Source organism: Oncorhynchus gorbuscha, linkage group LG23, assembly GCF_021184085.1.
Source record: "Oncorhynchus gorbuscha isolate QuinsamMale2020 ecotype Even-year linkage group LG23, OgorEven_v1.0, whole genome shotgun sequence".
In the NCBI taxonomy this organism is placed as follows: Eukaryota; Metazoa; Chordata; class Actinopteri; order Salmoniformes; family Salmonidae; genus Oncorhynchus; species Oncorhynchus gorbuscha.
In genome coordinates this window covers 20,781,307-20,795,952 of record NC_060195.1, presented here as the reverse complement: position 1 = coordinate 20,795,952, position 14,646 = coordinate 20,781,307, and the positions used below count along the sequence as shown (strand labels likewise).

Sequence of the window (14,646 nt, the reverse complement as noted above, 5' to 3'; positions counted from 1 at the left end):
TTCTGGAAACAATGCCTGCAGTACCGTGGACGGCCTTCAGCTTGAAATCGTCAATGCGAAGGTTGAGTCGTTCTCCCCTGGTAGTTATGGCCCTGCTCTGTATGGATATTTTTGCCCACTCCCACAATGTAAATTTTTTCAACCTACACACTAGGAGGCGGCCAGACAAATGTTGGGGTGTAGTCTGCCAATAAACCTAGAAGAAGACGTAGAGACGAAAAGGAACCAGGGGTGTATTACATTAGTCCAAACAGTTGCAAACTAAAACGAGACGTTCTATTGGACAAATTCAGGTAAGTCCCGCCCATTTCGTTCCGTTTGCTTCCGTTTAACAAACGTTTCGGAACAGAATCGGCGTAATGATACTCCCCGGTCCTTGGACTCCAAAGGCCAGCGTGTATACTTTCGTGACGTCACTGTGTGCGTGATGACGTTGTAATGGAGGTTCAGAGGTGGCAGCTGTGGGTTGATATCAATGACTGTCGGTATTTGGAATATAAAACTGTTTAAAAGTTAGTTAAAAGGCCCTGACCGTTTTTAAACAAGGTAATTGGGAGTTTTTTTAACTGTTCACTTGTAATTGTACAACCCTTATTTAGCGAACGCTAAGTCGGGAAGGTTGAAATTCAAGCCCTATTAGGAGTTGGTTAGCTAGCTAAGTTAACGTTAGCTAGATTTGCTAGCCAACCACATATTTTAGCCAGCTGGCTAACGGTAGCTGACAGGTGCTAGGGTTGGGCATTATAAGAGGCGATGAAACACTATGATATCATTGTATCTGAAGAGAAACGCATCCTGTCCCCACTCTTAAGGTTAGCAGACTCCTAGCTAATTAGCTAGTGAACTGCTAGCTAACTAACTAGTGGGACAGGTAAGTTAGCTCAGTTCGATAACTAGATGGGTGCCTGTCATCATAGCCTGCTAAAAAAGTAGCTAGCCAGTTATTTGCCCCAATAACATCAAAACATAGTGAAGTCCTCCTAACAGCAAGATTGTTAGCTACAGCATTAGCTATCTGGCTTAGGGAGTATGTTACACAGTATATTAGCTAGCTAACGTTAGATGTCTGTAATTCTCCTGTCAAGTCTAGTTAACGTTAGCTAGATGTTTTAATGTAACCATCGAGTGTGTGGCAAGAAATCTCACAGGGTTATTGTGTAACCGGACATTGTTTGTTGTTTATCTCCAGGTCAAACAAATAAAGAAGGACCACAATTCCATGGTCATTTTCTCGATTGAGAGTTTGTTTGTTTGTTTGTTTTTGATGCCTTGCTTGTAGAGCTGGCACTATGCCCGCGGCTACTGTGGATCATAGCCAAAGAATATGTGAGGTTTGGGCTGACAACCTGGATGAAGAACTCAAAAGGATCCGCCAGGTCATTAGAAAATACAACTACATTGCCATGGTAAGTTATGAAGAGTTCTGATTAAAGGCATCTTGGTTGACACTGACAGATGAACATTGTGCTGCTGCTCCATTTCTGCCTTCTCTATTGCTTTGTGTTCTGTTCATAGGACACAGAGTTTCCAGGTGTAGTTGCGAGACCGATTGGAGAGTTCAGAAGCAATGCTGACTACCAGTACCAGTTACTGCGATGTAATGTAGACTTGCTAAAGATTATCCAGCTGGGCCTTACCTTTATGAATGAACAGGGTGAATATCCACCGGGAACTTCAACATGGCAGTTCAATTTTAAGTTTAACCTCACGTAAGCGTTCCCCTTTCTATGATGTCTATCAATGTTCAACTCATTTTCATGTCTTGTATCAAGACTTGACTTGCCCATTTTAGAGAACTCAGCTATATGACCTGCCTCTTGTACAGCACCTACAGAACAGGTGTAGTTTCATAGCAACGGCTCTTTGGAGGCACTAGGAGAAAAGGAAGAACCTTTTTGTTTCTACCATGAAAGGTTTTAAAGATGATTGTAATGTTTATATGTATTGTACGGTACTTTCTTGAGGAATTACATTTTTATAACTTGAGATTTCTGCATTAAAGTTAACTACAAAAAGGAAGTCCATTTGATGTAGTCTGTTATTGAGGTGATATTATTGTAGTATGGAGTTTGACTAGTTTACATGACTGGACTGATGGGCAAAGGCACAAAAAAACCTGCTCATATGATGTATGAAACCAAGGCAAGAACAGGCCTATGTTCAGTGTTGATACTGCACACAATCAGGGTCACGCTCATGACTAGTTCTGGGCCAGGCCATTTGAAGGCTCAATGTCAGCAAGCCACATTGAACGCCCTCGACCAGAGCTAGTTCAGGACCTCCATACAGGACTGAACGTTGTCACACTGAAGCTGCACTACCTGCACACCATTCAGGTAAAGGACAATGTGACCAAGATTGTTTAGAAACCATGTGGCCAAGACTTTCACTTGAGCCACCAAATAGGCTGCACCTGTCACATGAGCTGCTTACTTTCTCAACAAGCTAATTGACTTGCTTTTCTCCTAGTGCCTCAAGTCATTTTTCAAATGTTTATAATTGACATATTTCATAAATGCTTTCGAGCATATCGCAGGTACTGTTTTATTTTCATGTTTGTTTTAGTGAGGCACTGAAGACAGTGTTTTGAGTAGTATTTTGTTGTTTACATGTAACTTGTTTCTATTGTGGAAGTAAAACCTAAAGGCTTATCAGCAGTCTCAGACATTGAAGATATATATATATAAAGTTGGACTGCATCCACTTACACAGCAACAACAACTTTGTCATGCTTAGTGTACCCCTTGTTCTTATAGCCATTACATTCGTTGATATAATTCATGGGTTAAACTTTTTCGGCTCTTGACACAAAATATATAAATATACTATCTTCCTGTGACCCATATCTTGTTCCAACTACCCAAATTAAGAAGAAATTGTGTTAATATAGATATATTCTCATGACTCGCGACCCACCTCTCACATGCCCAGGAGCCACTTCGGGTCCCGACCCACAGTTTAAGAAACCCTGTTATAAATGTGTAGCCTAGGTGTGAGTGTGACAGGTGTCTCCCTTTCCGTCGTCAGGGAGGACATGTATGCACAGGACTCCATTGAGCTCTTGACAACATCAGGCATCCAGTTCAAGAAGCACGAGGAGGAGGGGATCGAGACATTGTACTTGGCTGAACTGCTCATGACCTCAGGGGTGGTGCTCTGTGAGGGCGTCAAGTGGCTTTCTTTCCACAGGTAGGCCATTTAAAATCAAATCAAACTATTTGTCACATGCGTAGACCTTAAAGTGAAATGCTTACTTACAAGCCCTTAACCAACAGTGCAGTTCAAGAATAGTAAAAACATTTGCCAAATTAACTAAAGTAAAAAATAATAAAAAGGAACATGAACATAGCAATAACGAGGCTATATTACCAGGGGTACCGGTACCGAGTCAGTGTGTGGGGGTAGATGTTAGTTGAGGTCATTTGTACATGTAGGTTGGGGTGAAGTGACTGCATAGATAATAAATAGTGATTAGCTGCAGTGCACAAAACAAATGGAGAGGGGGGATATCAATGTAAATAGTCTGGTGGCCATTTAATTAATTTTTCAGCAGTCTTATGGCTTTGGGGTAGAAGCTGTTAAGGTGCCTTTTGGTCCTAGACTTGACGCTCCGGTACAGCTTGCCATGCGGTAGTAGAGAAAAGTTTATGACTTGGGTGACTGGAGTCTCTGACAATTTTATGGGCTTTCCTCTGACACAGCTTATTATATAGGTCCTGGATGGCAGGAAGCTTGGCCCCAGTGAAGTACTGGGTCGTACGCACTACCCTCTGTAATGCCTTACAGTCAGATGCCAAGCAGTTGCCATACCAGGCGGTGATGCAACTGGTCAGGATGCTCTCGACGGTGCAGCTCGATAACTTTTTGAGGATCCGGGGACCCATGCCAAATCTTTTTAGTCTCCTGAGGGGGAAAATGTTTTTTCGTGTTCTCTTCAGGACTGTCTTGGTGTGTTTGGACCATGATAGTTCGTTGGTGATGTTGACACCAAGGAACTTGAAACTCTCGACCCGCTCCACTACAGCCCCGTCGATGTTAATGGGGGCCTGTTCAGCCCGCCTTTTCCTGTAGTCCACGATTAGCTCATTTGTCTTGCTCACATTGAGGGAGAGGTTGTTGTCCTGGCACCGCAATGCCAGTTCTGACCTCCCTTTAGGGGGTGTCATTTTTGTCGGTGATCAGGCCTTCCACTGTTGTGTCGTCAAGAAACTTAATGATGGTGTTGGAGTCGTGTTTGGCCATGGCGGGCGTGGGTGAACAGGGAGTACAGGAGGGGACTAAGTACACACCTCTGAGGGGCCCCAGTGTTGAGGATCAGCGTGGCAGACGTGTTGCTGCCTACCCTTTCCACCTGGGGGCGTCCTGTCAGGAAGTCCAGGATCCAGTTTCAGAGGAAAGTTTTTAGTCCCAGGGTCCTTACCTTAATGATGAGCTTGTGGGCACTATGGTTTTGAATGCTGAGCTGTAGTCAATGAACAGCATTCGCACATAGGCGTTCCTTTGTCCAGGTGGGAAAGGGCAGTGTGGATTGCGATTGTGTCATCTGTGCATCTGTTGGGGTGGAATGCGAATTGCAGTGGGTCTAGGATATCCGGGAGGATGCTATTGATGTGAGCCATGACCAGCCTTTCAAAGCAATTCATTGCTACCAACGTGAGTGCTATGGGGCGGTAATCCTTGGGCACAGGGACTATGGTGGTCTGCTTGAAACATGTAGGTATTACAGATTCGGTCAGGGAGAGGTTGAAAATGTCAGTGAAAGCGCTTGCCAGTTGGTCCATGCATATTTTGAGTACACGTTCTGGTAATCCATCTGGCCCTATGGCTTTGTGAATGTTGTTTAAAGGTCTCGCTCACATCGGCTCACAGTCATCCAGAACAGCTGGTGCTCTTGTGCATGCTTCAGTGTTTCTTGCCTTGAAGCAAGCATAAAAGGCATTTGGCACATAAGATATTACATTTGTTTTTGTCCCGTTGGTAGGATAATCGTAGGTCATCAATTTTATTTTCCAATGATTGCATGTTTGCAAATAGAACGGATGGCAGTGGGAGTTTACTCGCTCGCCTACAGATTCTCAGAAGGCAGCCCGGCCTGCGCCCTCTTTTCCTCTGTCTTTTCTTCACACAAATGATGATATTTGGGCCTGTTCCCGGGAAAGCGGAATATCCTTCTTGTCGGACTCGTGGTGAGTAATCGCTGTTCTGATGTCCAGAAGTTATTTTCGGTCATAAGAGATGGTAGCAGCAACATTATGTACAAAATAAGTTACAAATAACGCAAAAATTAACAAAATAGCACAGTTGGTTAGGAGCATGTAAAACTTCAGCCATCCTTTTCGGCGCCATCTTATCAGATCCAGATTCCAACCACACATGTATGTTATTTGTCACATCTGGTGCAGTCTTCACCATTGTTAAAATCAATCATCTTAGGCCTAAGAAGCATTTGGTTTATTTTTCTGTTTGCAGTGGCTATGACTTTGGCTATCTGATCAAGATTCTGTCCAACTCTAACCTGCCCGAAGAGGAAGTGGACTTCTTTGAGATCCTTCGCCTGTTCTTCCCCATCATATATGATGTCAAGTACCTCATGAAGAGCTGCAAAAACCTCAAGGTAACTTCAGCACATCATAACAGTTAAAGTATTACTCAGCTTTGTATTCAATGAGTTTTCAGAGAGCTAACTAGGCCACAAGTCTTAATCGATAGCCTTTAAATGCATTATAGACATGGCCAGATGGCTAGATTAGCAGAATCTGTGAGTGACAGGGCGGAGTTTGATTGACAGGGTGGGCTACAGGAAGTGGCAGAACAGCTGGAGCTGGAGAGGATTGGCCCCCAGCACCAAGCTGGCTCAGACTCACTACTGACAGGCATGGCATTCTTCAAGATGAGAGAGGTACTCTGTCCATGTATGTGTCCCAAATGGAACCCTATTCAATATACAGTACCAGTCAAAAGTTATGACACACTACTTACTCATTCAAGGGTTTAAATGTATTTTTATTATTTTCTACTTTGTAGAATAATAGTGAAGATATCACATCTATGAAATAACACATGGAGTCATGTAGTAACCAAAAAATAAAGTGTTAAACAAATCAAAATATATTTTAGATTATTCAAAGTAGCCACCATTTGCCTTGATGACAGCTTTGCACACTCTTGTCATTCTCTCAACCAGCTTCTTGAGGAATGCTTTTCCAACAGTCTTGAAGGAGTTCCCACATATGCTGAGCACTTGTTGGCTGCTTTTCCTTCACTCTGCGGTCCAACTCATCACAAACCATCTCAATTGGGTTGAGGTCGGGTGATTGTGGAGGCCAGGTCATCTGATGCAGCAATCCATCACTCTCCTCCTTGGTTTAATAGCTCTTACACAGCCTGGAGGTGTGTTGGGTCATTGTCCTGTTGAAAAACAAATGATAGTCCCACTAAGCTCAAACTAGATGGGATGGTGTATCGCTGCATAATGTTGTGGTAGCCATGCTGGTTAAGTGTGCCTTGAATTATACATAATTCATTGACAGTGTCATCAGCAAAGCACCATCACACCTCCATGCTCCACAGTGGGAACCACACATGCGGAGTACATCCGTTCACCTACTCTGTGTCTCACAAAGACACAGCGGTTGGAACCAAAAATCTCCAATTTGGACTCATCAGACCAAAGGACAGATTTCCACCGGCCTAATGTCCATTGCTCGTGTTTCTTGGCCCAAGCATGTCTCTTCTTCTTATTGATATTCTTAAGTACAGTGGCTTGTGAATGTATTCACCTCCCCTAGGCATTTTTACTATTTTGTTGCCTAAGAACCTGGAATTAAAATAGATTTTGGGGGGGTTTGTATCATTTTATTTACATAACATGCTTAACAATTTCAAGATCAAAAATATTTTTTGTGAAACAAGCAAGCAGTAAGACAAAAAAGAGTACCTGAGCGTGCGTAACTATTCATCCCCCAATGTCAATACTTTGTTGAGCCACCTTTTGCAGAAATTACAGCTGCAAGTCAAGTCAAATCAAATCAAATTTATTTATATAGCCCTTCGTACATCAGCTGATATCTCAAAGTGCTGTACAGAAACTTAGCCTAAAACCCCAAACAGCAAGCAATACAGGTGTAGAAGCACGGTGGCTTGGAAAAACTCCCTAGAAAGGCCAAAACCTAGAAAGTCTCACAATAAAATTGGGGTATGTCTCTATAAGCTTGGCACATCCAGCCACTGGGATTTTTGCCCATTCTTCAAGGCAAAACTGCTCCAACTCCTTCAAGTTGGATGGGTTCTGCTGGTGTACAGCATTCTTTACGTCATACCACAGATTCTTGGATTGAGGTCTGGGCTTTGACTAGGCCATTCCAAGACATTTGAATGTTTCCCCTTAAACCACTCGAGTATTGCTTTAGCAGTATGCTTAGGGTCATTGTCCTGCTGGAAGGTGAACCTCCGTCCAAATCTCTGGAAGACTGAAACAGGTTTCCCCTCAAGAATTTCCCTGTATTTAGTGCCATCCATCATTCCTTTAATTCTGACCAATTTCCCAATCCCTGCCGATGGAAAAACATCCCCACAGCATAATGCTGCCACCACCATGCTTCATTGTGGGGATGGTGTTCTCGGGTGATGAGGGGTGTTGGGTTTGCGCCAGACATACCATTTTCCTTGATGGCCAAAATGCTACATTTTAGTCTCATCTGACCAGAGTACCTTCTTCCATATGTTTGGGGAGTCTCCCACGTGCCTTTTGGCGAACACCAAACGTGTTTGCTTATTGTTCTTCTTTAAGCAATGTCTTTTTTTCTGGCCACTCTTCCATAAAGCCCAGCTCTGTGGAGTGTACGGCTTAAAGTGGTCCTATGGACGGATTCTCCAATCTCCACTGTGGAGATTTGCAGCTCCTTCAAGGTTATCTTTGGTCTCTTTGTGGCCTCTGATTAATGCCCTCCTTGCCTGGTCTGTGAGTTTTGATGGGCGGCCCTCTCTTGGCAGGTTTGTTGTGGTGCCATATTCTTTCAATGTTTTAATAATGGATTTAATGGTGCTCTGTGGGATGTTTGAAGTTTTTGATGTTTTTTTCTAACCCAACCCTGATCTGTACTTCTCCACAACTTTGTCCCTGACCTGTTTGGAGAGCTCCTTGGTCTTCATGGTGCCGCTTGCTTGGTGGTGCCCATTGCTTAGTGGTGTTTCAGACTCTGGGGCCTTTCAGAACAGGTGTATATATACTGAGATCATGTGCCAGATCATGTGACACTTAGATTGCACACAGGTGGACTTTATTTAACTAATTATGTGACTTCTGAAGGTATTTGGTTGTATCAGATATTTAGGGGCTTCATAGCAAAGGGTTGAATACATATGCACACACCACTTTTACTTTTTTTAAATGTTTTATTTTACATTTTTTTCACTTCACCAGTTTGGACTATTTTGTGTATGTCCATTACATTAAATCCAAATAAAAATCTATTTAAATTACAGGTTCTAATGCAAAAAATAGTAAAAACGCCAAGGGGGATGAATACTTTTGCAAGGCACTGTAGTGGTTTCTTTGCAGCAATTTCACCATGAATGCCTGATTCATGCAGTCTCCTCTGAACAGTTGATGTTCAGATGTCTGATACTTGAATTTTGTGAAGCATTTATTTGGGCTGCAATTTCTGAGGCTGGTAACTCAAATGAACTTATCCTCTGCAGCAGAGGTAACTCTGGATCTTCCTTTCCTGTGGCCGTCCTCATGAGAGCAGGTTTCATCATAGCGCTTGATGGTTTTTGTGACTGCACTTAAGGTAATGATAGACTGTCATTTCTCTTTGCTTATTTGAGCTGTTCTTGCCATAATATGGACTTGGTCTTTTACCAAGTCCTACCTTGTCACAAAACAATTATACACCACCCCTACCTTGTCACAAAACAACTGATTGGCTCAAACCCGTTAAAAAGGAAAGAAATGAACTTTTTAACAAGGCACACCTGTTAATTGAAATGCATTCCAGGAAGCTGGTTGAGAGAATGTCAATTTTGCAAAGCTGTCATTTTATTTAACCTTTATTTACCTAGGCAAGTCAGTTAAGGACAAATTCTTATTTACAATTTACCAAACGGTGTCCTCCTGGGGCTGGGATTAAAATAATTATCAATTAAATAAAAATACAAGACAAAACACACATCACAACAAGAGACAACACAAACATAGAGACCTAAGAAAATAACAACCAACAACATGGTACAAACATTACTAGGCAAGAAGGGAGGGACCACTTTGTAGAATATAAAATATAAAATATATTTTGATTTGTTTAACACTTTTTAAAACTAAATGAAACATGTTATTTCATAGTTTTGATGTCTTCACTACTAGTCTTGGGAAAGGGGGACCTAGTCAGTTGTACAACTGAATGCATTCAACTGAAATGATTGGGAAAGGATACCTTTTGCATTTAACCCAACCCCTTTGAATCAGAGAGGTGCCGTAATTGAGATCGGCGCTCGAGGAAAAGTGGGTTAACTGAGGGGCAGAACAACAGATTTTTACCTTGTCAGCTCGGGGATTCAATCCAGCAACCTTTTGGTTACTGGCCCAACTCTCTAACCACTAGGCTACCTGCCGCCCCATTTTTACAATGTAGAAAATATTAACAATAAAGGAAAACACTTGAATGAGTTTGTGTGTCCAAACTTTTGTATGGTACTGTATTGTTCACTACTTCTGACCAGAGCCCTGTGGGCCCAGATCAAAGTAGTGCCCTATAAAGGGAATAGGGTTGGTACTTAGATGTTTGTGTGAATGGATCATAGAACAGGGAGATGACTCACAGCTTGCATTTCTTCAAAGAGCCACCAGATGGTATTAAAGAGATAAACATATACTACTTTCATTAACCACATTTCCATCCACAGTTTTTATGGGAGTTATACCGTATTTAAAAAAAATTCCTGACTGCTGTGATGGAAACAGGAAGTTTCAGTACAATTTTATAAATTCTGACAGATAATTTGTTCGTTTGACATGGTAAGATCTTTTTGTGTCAGTAAAATTAATTATGCGAGAAGTGGTGGAGGAAACGCCTTTATGGGCAAATATTAATATATTAACCATCATATCAATGTAAACTTGGAGTCACGCGATGTGTGTGGTCCTCCCACTACAACTTGGGAAAGCATGCAGTTCATTAGGCTATAGATGAAATAACACAGGGTGGTGAAAATGCACGGTGATCTTGATGCTCTTTCCAATAAATATCTAGGGTCTGATTCTGGTGACGTGATGATCGATGCTTGACTGCCTTTTGACAAATAAAAATTTTCTCATTGTTATCCATAATAAGCCACTGTATTTGCGAGCAGTTGGCTTGAGCGCAGGTGCCAAGACCAAAGTAGGCACATTTAACACAACAGTTGTGACAAGTATTGGTAGAGTTGAAAATCGATGGACACACATTCAACTTTTTATTTTTATTCGGTACATGAAAACTCAAGCGAAAAAGTGCATTTTATGTGCACAATGTTTTTGTTTTTTTGCAACAAGTCTGTTTGGTGAAACACCACTGATGGTAAAATGCACATATTGTCTTTGAATATTCTAAAATCTGCAATCTGTCGCCAATTGGGTGGAAACCTAGCTACAAACTAGTATACTTTTTATTGTATCTGATGACATCACATATATTTTTTTAGATGTTCTTTGAGGATCATATCGACGATGCGAAGTACTGTGGTCACTTGTACGGGCTGGGTTCAGGCTCTGCATACGTCCAGAACGGCACAGGGAACGCCTACGAGGAGGAAGCTAATAAACAGCTGTCATGACATCATCACTGGGATCTTTCTGGATGGTCTGCTCTAGTCAATTACTACGACGACTGGAATAATGGAAGAACAAAAGCATTATTATTTATATATATATATATATATATATATATATAAATCATTTTGGAAGCTCTTTTTCATAAGCGCTTCTTACTTTAGGTGGTTGGTGAATTTGGTGGTTCAATAGTTCCTATCTCCAGATGTACCCAAGGTGTGTGTTTGTGCTTAAAATCATGTTTTTTCTATGAAAGCAGTTTAGAGGGGCTGGTTGGTTCATTTAGATTTCACATGAAGCGCTTGAAGAGAAACAAGGGATTTTAGTTTATCAAACTTTTTCTGTAGAAATTTTGCACTTTAAAGCTCCTAACCAGATCCTTGATTTTATATGAAAAGCTACGTTTTTCTGGTATGCTCCTTTGTGTTGCCTTCTCTAAGTTCAATTTTTTTCACTTAACATCTCTCTTTATTATGAAAATAACTTTTTTTTTTCACCAAACTTAGCCTTAATAGTAGCTACATTTTTTTTTAAAATGTTATTTTAATATTTAATTTATTGTACTGGTTGGTTCTTTTCATGTGACAAGACCCCCCCCTCCCCTCCATATGTAAAGAAAAAAAATGCAATATACGAGAGATTGTTTTTAAAGCTTTTGTAAATAAAGGCTTCAAACTTTTCTAACATATAAGAACTTGATTTGAGTGAGTTTGAAATCTGTTTAAGAGGCATATTTTAAATTATATACCTTATAGGCTATTGAGACCGATATGGGAGAAAGGTACAAGAACAGTCAATAGCAATATAAACAGGCTGAACATGGCATCATTGTATTTATCTGATAAGGCATCACAGTACAGTACATAGCCTCACATGTTCATAAAGGTATTTGTCCCCATTCATGCACAGAGTATTAAAAAAATATAGATTGACAAGGTTTTGCATACATTTGAGCCATTTACCAAAATGAAAACTGATGCAAACTGATGCTGATGACTCATTTCCAAACAGAAAATGTCATTTAAAAGGACCAAAAGATTTCAATCAGAACGGAACCCTCACAAGGAATGAAACAGCTGGAGAAATCACTGTATTATTTCTGCAGCACTTCCATATTTGAATGGAGTTGAATTGAGAATGCAGCAAACATTCTGAAACCGAGGCTTGGATTTGAAGATCATAGGCCAGTGTGTCAGGCCTCTGGAGAAAAACAGGATATTTGGCTGGCAGTTTGACAAATAGCACTACAGGAAGACTTGACATGGCAAGCACACTGACATAAAAAATAAGACTGATTGGTGATGTCTAAGAGCCAATGGTATCCCCACCAATGCCAGAGGAACACAGGAATCCTTTCAAATCAAAGAATATCAATATAGCCCTTATTCAAATGATTATTATGCAACAGTGATTTTACTGCGTTTCCAAGAGAGAGAAACTGGTATAATACATGAAACTATTTACTTTCTTATGTTTAGTTAGCATCCTGAGTATGAAGCATGCATCAGTTAATTGAAGGATAAAAAATAAAAAATCACAACAGGTTGTTAATCTCTTCAATACTTCTTTCATGTTTGGTGCCATAAAAAGCCTAACACTGCATATCACATCCAATAATCACACACACAAAGCATATTTTACTCTTAATATGTCTATACAATCATAGAATCAACATTCACTATCATACATCTTTGCGTGTTGGTTTAGGATTAAGTATTGGCAAATTCTAAAATTACATTAAAATGGAATATTTATACTTTCTGTCAATAATCAGAAATACAAGTTAGTCATTCTAGTTTAGACATTACACAAGTAAAAATAGACTAATTTGAAGACTAAGTTCAAGATAATCAAATCATACAACAATACTTCAAGGGTCCTTTACTAAAATAATATAGATGTACTGAACACATACACATGTAGCTTCTTAGACCTGCTCCCCCCACCACCTGTTATACAAAGTCAAAATAAAACTCTTCTCATTCTATTCTTATGCTTTTCAGATCCAAACTTGAAAAAACACGGCAAGTAATTGGAATGCAACTTCAATCTTCCGAGGCCACAACTTGATCTCATACTCAATATTCAGCCTTCAGGAAACCAGTTTCCACCATGTTAAATTATTTCTTTAGAAACAACAATAACAATGCTTCGTTGGATTCAAATGTTACATCGTCTGTTTCCAATGATACTGGTGAGAGCAAAAACAACAGTAAACTAAGCCCTTCTAAGCAGCAATTAACTACAGCAGTGTGTTATGGTAAGAAAGATGACTGGTTATGGTGATATCACAACTGCACATTCTCATTGGCACGCTGAACACTGGGATCACCATAGACCTGTTGAAGGAAATAAGCATTATGTGATACATAAATAAACCATATCGTTTTTACCTCAAGCTTTGTGGATAATATTTTTAAAATATTGAGATCAATTTTCAACTCATCTATGATTCCACTTACAAGTCTTCATTCATCACCGTGGTTATGTTTCATTCTCTATGGCCATTGCTGGGTTACTTGTGCCTGAAAAACACAGCATGCATACAGTTAATTAAGTTATTGGAGAATGGTTCTAGAATAATGATTTGTAGACAACATTTAAAAGTTTAAAAAACAGTGGTCATAAGTCTGGGGTTAGAGTCATGGCAAGGGTTACGGTTGAAACGGGATGTGGACATGAAGCCAGGGTTACGGTTGAAACGGGATGTGGACATGAAGCTAAAGTTAGGGTTGAACCGGGATCTGGACATGAAGCTAGAGCTAGGGTTGAACCGGGATCTGGACATGAAGCTAGCGTTAGGGTTGAACTGGGATCTGGACATGAAGCTAGCGTTAGGGTTGAACTGGGATCTGGACATGAAGCTAGCGTTAGGGTTGAACCAGGATGTGGACATGAAGCCAGGGTTAGGGTTGAACCAGGATGTGGACATGAAGCTAGTGTTAGGATTGAACCAGGATCTGGACATGAAGCCAGGGTTAGGTTTGAACCAGGATGTGGACATGAAGCTAGTGTTAGGGTTGAACCAGGATCTGGACATGAAGCCAGGGTTAGGGTTGAACCAGGATGTGGACATGAAGCCAGGGTTAGGGTTGAACCAGGATGTGGACATGAAGCCAGGGTTAGGGTTGAACCAGGATGTGGACATGAAGCCAGGGTTAGGGTTGAACCAGGATGTGGACATGAAGCCAGGGTTAGGGTTGAACCAGGATCTGGACATGAAGCCAGGGTTAGGGTTGAACCAGGATGTGGACATGAAGCTAGTGTTAGGATTGAACCAGGATCTGGACATGAAGCCAGGGTTAGGGTTGAACCAGGATGTGGACATGAAGCCAGGGTTAGGGTTGAACCAGGATGTGGACATGAAGCCAGGGTTAGGCTTGAACCAGGATCTGGACATGAAGCTAGAGTTAGGGTTGAACCAGGATGTGGACATGAAGCCAGGGTTAGGGTTGAACCAGGATGTGGACATGAAGCTAGTGTTAGGATTGAACCAGGATGTGGACATGAAGCCAGGGTTAGGGTTGAACCAGGATGTGGACATGAAGCTAGTGTTAGGTTTGAACCAGGATCTGAACATGAAGCTAGAGTTAGGGTTGAACCAGGATCTGGACATGAAGCGAGAGTTAGGGTTGAACCAGGATGTGGACATGAAGCCAGAGTTAGGGTTGAACCAGGATCTGGACATGAAGCGAGAGTTAGGGTTGAACCAGGATCTGGACATGAAGCTAGAGTTAGGGTTGAACCAGAATCTGGACATGAAGCTAGTGTTAGGGTTGATCCGGGATCTGGACATGAAGATAAGTTTAGGGTTTGCCCGGCTCCCCTCAGATATTTGA

General features: G+C 41.2%; 2 protein-coding genes across 11 annotated transcripts in view; one reads left to right on the top strand and one right to left on the bottom strand.

Moving 5' to 3' along the window:
* Positions 1 to 388: 388 nt before the first annotated feature.
* On the top strand, positions 389 to 13,200 carry cnot7 (CCR4-NOT transcription complex, subunit 7). Of its 5 annotated transcripts, none has more exons than XM_046323177.1 (7): positions 389 to 546; positions 1,280 to 1,406; positions 1,516 to 1,709; positions 3,028 to 3,189; positions 5,470 to 5,614; positions 5,789 to 5,899; positions 10,681 to 11,498. In XM_046323177.1, the coding sequence occupies exons 2-7, from the start codon at positions 1,290 to 1,292 to the stop codon at positions 10,810 to 10,812; spliced, it is 861 nt and encodes a 286-aa protein (XP_046179133.1). In that variant the 5' UTR covers positions 389 to 546; positions 1,280 to 1,289; the 3' UTR covers positions 10,813 to 11,498. The 5 variants fall into 5 exon arrangements, with proteins under 5 accessions (XP_046179133.1, XP_046179136.1, XP_046179135.1 ...); XM_046323179.1 differs by lacking the exon at positions 10,681 to 11,498 and adding an exon at positions 12,811 to 13,200 and having other exon boundaries at positions 392 to 546; positions 1,190 to 1,406; XM_046323176.1 differs by having other exon boundaries at positions 392 to 546; positions 1,190 to 1,406.
* The window catches only part of zdhhc2 (zinc finger DHHC-type palmitoyltransferase 2), a 34,052-nt gene continuing 31,022 nt past the window's right edge, over positions 11,617 to 14,646 (bottom strand). For all 6 annotated transcript variants that reach the window (XM_046323172.1, XM_046323169.1, XM_046323171.1 and 3 more), the window contains 2 exons: positions 13,270 to 13,332; positions 11,617 to 13,146 (listed from right to left, as the gene is read on the bottom strand). In XM_046323172.1, the coding sequence (XP_046179128.1) occupies positions 13,292 to 13,332 (41 nt within the window). In that variant the 3' untranslated portion in view covers positions 11,617 to 13,146; positions 13,270 to 13,291. The remainder of the gene's footprint in view (positions 13,147 to 13,269; positions 13,333 to 14,646) is intronic.

Coding starts and splice junctions, on each gene's coding strand:
- cnot7 (XM_046323177.1), top strand. CDS start 1,290: ATGCCCGCGGCTACTGTGGATCATAGCCAAAGAATATGTGAGGTTTGG. Junction 3,190..5,469: donor AAGTGGCTTTCTTTCCACAG/GTAGGCCATTTA, acceptor TTCTGTTTGCAG/TGGCTATGACTTTGGCTATC. Junction 5,615..5,788: donor AGAGCTGCAAAAACCTCAAG/GTAACTTCAGCA, acceptor TTTGATTGACAG/GGTGGGCTACAGGAAGTGGC.